The sequence below is a fragment of the Manis pentadactyla genome, chromosome 7, assembly GCF_030020395.1.
Source record: "Manis pentadactyla isolate mManPen7 chromosome 7, mManPen7.hap1, whole genome shotgun sequence".
Taxonomy (NCBI): domain Eukaryota; kingdom Metazoa; phylum Chordata; class Mammalia; order Pholidota; family Manidae; genus Manis; species Manis pentadactyla.
The window spans coordinates 138,938,498-138,945,307 of NC_080025.1; the positions used below are offsets into that span (position 1 = coordinate 138,938,498).

The 6,810-nt window shown below is 45.1% G+C and overlaps 1 protein-coding gene across 1 annotated transcript; it reads left to right on the top strand.

Moving 5' to 3' along the window:
* The first annotated feature begins 3,081 nt into the window (after positions 1 to 3,081).
* LOC118932626 (olfactory receptor 2A1/2A42) lies at positions 3,082 to 4,023 on the top strand. Its single transcript, XM_036926243.2, has one exon. It carries the CDS (start codon positions 3,082 to 3,084, stop codon positions 4,021 to 4,023), a length of 942 nt encoding a protein of 313 aa, XP_036782138.2.
* Positions 4,024 to 6,810: the final 2,787 nt, after the last annotated feature.

Here is a 6,810-nt window from a genome sequence, read left to right on the forward strand (position 1 = left end):
TGCCTGAATGTTGGATTTGGAATTGGGATATATTTATTTTCTTTTTTAGTCTCTCACTTCTGCCAGTTTAGCAAATTAAATCCATTTGAGTTTAGGTAAGATGCTTTTAATATCATGGAGAATGAAATAAAACATAGGGGGAAAAAGGGAAGAGAACAGAAGTGTCTTTCAAGTGATCAATGCTTAAACATTTTGGAGGTTCTACAGTTATTCTTATCAAACTTTAGACAGTGTTCTCTTTTGCCCTGGGAAGAATGCCCTTAATTGGGTAGGATTATGGTAGGCAAGATTTAAGCAAGGCAAGAAATTCCAGACCCAGTCCAGTCACAGTCCAAAAATTCAATATTTAGGCATTCACTCATTCATGTGTATTCATTCATTCACTTTTTCAACCAGTAAACATTTGCTAAGTGCCAGGATTATAAAAATGGGTATGTCTTTTCCTTGTTCACAAGGAGTGTGTTATGACCCAGTCCTGTGAAAGAAATCAGACTCTCAGCCTACTTGACAACTGTTCTTAAAGAACTTTAATGTACTCATTAGACTCTCCTTTCTCTATTCTCTTCCATTAAATTTTAAACAGATTCATACTTTGTAAGTAATGTTTCTTTTTCCTTTATGTAAACATTTTGGAAGTTACAAAAGGAAGACTGAATAAAGAGATACAGCTTTCTATAAGATGTGAATTCAAAAGCATTTTCACAACTAAATCTTTTTATATGCTTTGTATGTTTTCCGAATACATTTAAAAGGTTGTCCTAGGACAGTACTTTTTAATAGAATCCTGAAAAAGTAAGTCCTGATCATGTGTTAGGCGTTCATACATAGCACTGCAATTAGATTCATTTGTGTCTTGGTGATATAATAATTTATTGGTAATTGTTGTTTAGAAAAAATAATCTTCCGTTGTTTCTAGAGAGGATCTAGTAGGGATGTCCTCAGGATTCCAAATAGCTGCTCAGAAAAGCTTTCCTTGGACTGTATTTCAAGGAGGTTATCTTTGCACAGAGCTGTTCCTGTTCACTTTGTAGATCTGGCTTTGGAAATTTTGTTCAGTCTACACATTTCTCATCTGCATCACGCTATTCAAACTCAAACAAAGAACCGCAGCTATACCCGAATGGAATTATTTATTCTGAAAACATTGGCAAGAACATTGCCGATCAGCACATTCCCTCTTTGTCAAAATATCCACGCAGGAAGGCAACAGGTCACGGTTGATTGGTGAGCGTGGGATCAGAGCAGAAGGTGATCACTGGAGAGCTTACCAGCTAGGGTTAGTGATCACGGATCACCCAAGCCATCTGCACTGCAGACACAGACCTGTTGGGAGGACACTGCCAAGATGTGCTGGGGACCCCTGCCCTCATGGGTCACATCCCTTCTTTATTCCTCAGCCGTTTTCCAGGCAAGTGCCCCCGGCAAGCATTCCACTTGGGTTCCCTGAATCGCAGTCAGACCCTCCTCCCCTCCTTCCATGAGATTCAGCAAAGCATCTGATGGGAGTCTAGACTCCCCAGCGACATGGTTCCTCAGGTTATCTTGTTTTCTGCCTCCAGTTCTTCTCACCCACTATGAGTGGATTTTACATTTTACTTCTCCAAAGGCAGTGCCATTTCTCTTATTTACACATTCCTCAGGGAGCATGTCACCGACATCTCCACTGGGGTGAATGACAGCTGGACCAGGGTCCCACAACAGCAATTTCCCTGCATCAGTCTTGGAGAAACTTTATTTCAGAGGCAAGCAGGCATATGTTCAATAGGCAGCCTCAGGTGATTTTTGCAGCAAAGACACTAACAAAATGTTTACACCAGAAAGATGCTGGGTTCCACATGGCGTTACCCAGGATTCCAGGATAAGCCAACTATCATGTGGCACGTCACCAATCACAGAAGCATCAAGTACCTGACTGCCAACTTATTGCTATGGCAATCTGTAAAATGATAAATTCACTAATCTGTCTCTTTGCCAAAATTTTAAATCAGCTGTCTATAAAGTATTTAGCAATTCTTTTGTTGCTGAAATAAGGCAGAGTACATTTTTTAATGAATGGCTATTTTTTTTTGTTTGCTTTTGAATTTAACATGATACGTGATACAAATGCTAAGCCATCATTACAAATAGTCCTCCAACACACTGTCATTCCAGGTATGGCCTTTCCTACTTATATTAGCACCTGGATTTGTCCTTTTAATAGGAGCAGAGGTGGGGTGAGTTACAAACAGTGCTGGGGAACTGCATTTTGAAATGTTTTCCCAGGCACCCATGCCTACTTGCCACAGCCTTCCAATCAGTGTGTAAGTGCCTGGCTTCACACTCATTTACGCCCTTGCTCTTGAAGGCTAGACCTACAGTACATGAGCACTGGCTGGCCCCCCACCTCCCAATCCCAATTTCTACCGAGTTTATGGGTTATTATTCAAAACACTTGTTCGGTAAATCAGTACCTTTGTATCATTCAGTAGATTACCAAATGGCCAACTGTCGGTTTGTATTCATCATATACATATAAAAAGCATGTATTTTATATATGAAATAGACTTATTAGAGCCAGTATGCAGCATACCTACTGATTCCTTCTTAGCACTGTCAACAATCATAAAAGTTGCTTTTGATCTTTCAGCTCCTCCTGTTACGGGAGCTGCTCTAGAGTACAAAGTTCTAGGTTGCAGAAAGCGACAATGTTGATGTCTCTACTGAGAAGCTGCTTCTCTATCTCTTCTAGGACCATTCTGATCCTCCTATCTGGAGATCTGCTGGTTGCTTCTGCACTCCAGAAACCCTCATAGCAATGTCGGTGCATGCAGCTCCAAGGGAATCCCTCTCTCATGGTTATGTATTTCCTCTATGGTTCAACATTCTTTCTTCCCATTCCAAGTGTCAGTGGCTTTAGGGAATCTGTCATGGATAACATGATCACCTTACGTAACACGGGATGTCAGAAGTGATTACCTGGATGTGTGACTAGATCATTCATTTAAAAGTTCATTTTTAAAAAATGGCCAAGTATATAATATTATGTCTAGATGATTTTTGACAATTCAGTCCCACACTATCCATTTTATTTTTCACAGGGAGATGGGGGGAAATCAGACCTCTGTCACAGAGTTCACCCTCCTGGGATTTTGTGTTGGTCCGAGGATTCAGGTGCTTCTCTCTGGGCTCTTCTCCCTGCTCTACGCCCTCACGCTGCTGGGGAACGGGGCCATCCTGGGGCTCGTCTCCCTGAACCCCCAGCTGCACACCCCCATGTACTTCTTCCTCTGCCACCTGGCCGCTGTCGACATAGCCTGTGCCTGCAACACGGTGCCCCAGATGCTGGTGAACCTCCTGCGTCCAGCCAAGCCCATCTCGTTTGCTGGCTGCATGGCACAGACCTTTCTCTTTCTGACTTTTGCTCACACGGAATGTGTTCTCCTGGTGGTGATGTCCTATGATCGGTATGTGGCCATCTGCCGCCCCCTCCGGTATTCTGCCATCGTGAGCCGGAGATTCTGCATAGCCCTGGTGGGCACTTCCTGGGCATGTGGCTCCCTCCTGGCGCTGGTCCACGTGGTTCTCATCCTGAGGCTGCCCTTCTGTGGGCCTCATGAAATCAACCACTTCTTCTGTGAAGTCCTGTCGGTCCTCAAGCTGGCCTGCGCTGACACCAGGCTCAACCAAGTTGTCATCTTTGCCGCTTCTGTGTTTATCTTAGTGGGGCCCCTCTGCTTGGTGCTGGTGTCCTACACGCGCATCCTGGGTGCCATCCTGAGGATCCAGTCCGGGGAGGGCCGCAGAAAGGCCTTCTCCACCTGCTCCTCCCACCTCTGCGTGGTGGGGCTCTTCTTCGGCAGCGCCATCGTCCTGTACATGGCCCCCAAATCCCGCCACCCTGAGGAGCAGCAGAAGATCCTTTTCCTATTTTACAGTTTTTTCAACCCTTTGCTGAACCCACTTATCTATAGCCTGAGGAATGCAGAGGTCAAGGGGGCTCTGAGGAGAGGGCTGTGCAAGGGAAGTCATTCCCAGTTGGAGTGACATTGACATCACCAGCTTCAGTGGTCCACTGGGGCCTTGGATACTGAATAACACTTAAGCTCATCTCCCTCTTTATATTAGAGGCTGATTTATCCAAGAGACCCTGTCCAGCACTCCTTTTCTACCCCAGAAAGCAATAGCTTTTGCTGTGTTTGTTGTATTTAATTCTATGAATTCATTTCATTTAACTGCTTAGTGAGTTGAGAATGCCTAGAAGAGAAAACTTATTTCATCCACTGTGATGGGTCCCAAAAGATTGAAATGAACACACCACCTCTGACTTCTCAGCGATGGCAGAGTGGTGGGTGTTACCAGATACAGCACAGCAGTAACAATTTTTTTAAATGCTGCAGCCACAGATTAGAGACCCACAACCCATCGATACCTTTGTCCATTCTCACCCACATTTGGATGTTTCCCCTCAGTTGTCCTTCCTCTTATAAGTAGTAAATGTTCCTAAGTAACTACTTAGGCTTAGGGGAAAACTGGTTTTGTTGATGAGATCCTACAATCTGCCTTACAATTTCTGTGGTCAGATAGTGAGTTCACACACATTCAGCCGTCACCTCTGGGAATCACCCATCAAAATCCACTTTCCAGTCGGCCCTGGGCTTTTGATAGCCACTTGTTTCTAACCTCATCTCATCTTCTCAAGAAAAGCATCTATGATTCTCTCTGAATAAACTTACGCTCTTCACTTAGGGGGAGTTAGCAAGTGCTACAACCTAACTGTCAGTTGCCGGGTATGGATGAAAAGCCCTAAGCAAAGGCAACTGAATGAAAAAAATGGGCTTTAATAATCATGATTACCATGACCATGATTCCATGTCATCCATGCACATTGACTGCTGCTTTACAGAGATCACCTCATTTTATCATCGTCACAAATCCATTTCTCATTATCCCATTTATAGCTGCAAACATTAAGCAAATGGCAAGTGCTAGACTCATGCACCAATGATCTGACTCCTGAGCCTTCTCTATTTAACACGAAAATATAGTACCTCATTGTTAGTGTCATCAAACTAAGAATAAGACTAACCTATCCCAACATGGGGTATGTTAGGTGAACGTGGGTTTCTTCTCAGCCTAAGATGTGCCATGAGGAAGCTGGGAGAGCCAGAGATTTTTTATGAGAGGCCTTTTGTCCTGGTGGGGGAGTCCTATGGGCATGGTCACAAAGGAGGTTCAGTGTTTTAAAGGAGCACAGAGAGAGGGGTTAGGAATGGAGGCTGTTCTCATTTAGAACTCAGGGTGGTGTTGAGACCCAGCACGAAGACGTCTCTAGTTTTACACCCACCACTCACGTGTTCACGCACATACACGGGCAGACGTGCACACACCATTCGTGGAGAGACTGGTATAGTGAGGCACTGTTCTAAGCACCTTATGAGTATTATCTTTTTTAATCCTCATAACAACCCTATGAGATAGGGATATTACCAATTTTTTGGTGAGAAAAGGAGACACAAAGAGATTAAATAATTTAATCAAAGCCCAACAGCTAAGTACTTAGTCCAGGATAAAACTTAGGTGATCTAATTGCCAAATCCATAATCATAGCCATATATGAAAATCAAAGAAATCATTACATTTGGAAGAAGAAGAAGGAATAGGAAGACGAGAGCTAAGAAACTTTCAAACTTTGGCCAAAGATGGCCATTGGGCCCCAGGTAGAAAAGGGGCTGCCTTTGCTAAAGAATGCAGCTCGACTCTACACTGTGAAATGAGGGGAGGTACCAAGGGAGGACCGTGACTCCGAGGGTCAGGGATGGGGCGGGCCTCTTGACGGGCAGGACGGTGAGACGGAAAACACTGGAAGGGGGAGGTTGACGATACAGTTTTAAATTGAGGAGTCACCAATTGAAGAGCATTAGAAAGCACTCTTGCAATTTATCCAAAACTGGATATAATTAGTCGTTCCAATATTCTCTAACATAGTCTTTAAACGGTGGTTCAGTTTCATGATGGATGCGGCACAGCAGCATTTGGGGGAATGCGGTCCGATGGCAGGACAAGCAGTGAGGAGCTGTAATTCCAGGGATGGTCTCAAGGGCAAAACCTCTCCTGGTACAAGGTGGAACCTCAGAGAAGCGTGGGGAATAGAAGCCATGCCTAGGGAGCTGCTGGTGTGGACCCTTAACTCTTGTGTGCCGGGCTCCCCTGGGGTCAACCTAGGCACCCAGGAAGCCCAAGACCTTGTGCACACGAGACTGGCGGCTACAGCCCTGGGTCCTAGTCCTGATTCGGCCACCTGCTGGTTGCGCTCCTTCCAGGGATAAATCCCTTACACTGCCTGAATTGCAGGCCCTCATCCATAAGTTATGCAATAATGAGAGCTTCCCAGGTCGCCCCCCAGGACTGCTGAAAGCTCAAACAACAGAGATGCGAATGGACACGTTATGAAGACTTAAAGTGCTATGCAAAGATACAATATTACTACTGTTACTAATACTAGGTCAGAAATTATTTCAATACAGTCAGGGTGCTGAACTTTTGAGCCTGGTCCCAAGGCGAGCCTTCAGTCAGGAAGAGCACTGGGGTGAGAGTCACCCTCTCCTGTGTCCTCACGGCTCCTCTGGCACAGGCAGCTCAGCCTCGGAGGGAGCAGCCTCCCGGGGGTGCCGGGCTGCAGGCCCCGCTCAGGGCCTCTTTGTGAGTGACTGGCAAAGACCCCAAGGGGAGTCCGTCTCCCTTTGAACCTGCTCCTGGCCCATCCACTGAGAAAACATGGGGCCTTACCTAAGGGAAAGGAATTCAGATTTGGGTTTTTGTGTTTTTTTTAGA

What these genes read in the sequence shown, in the direction of transcription:
- LOC118932626 (XM_036926243.2), top strand. Translation starts at nt 3,082, where the DNA reads ATGGGGGGAAATCAGACCTCTGTCACAGAGTTCACCCTCCTGGGATTT.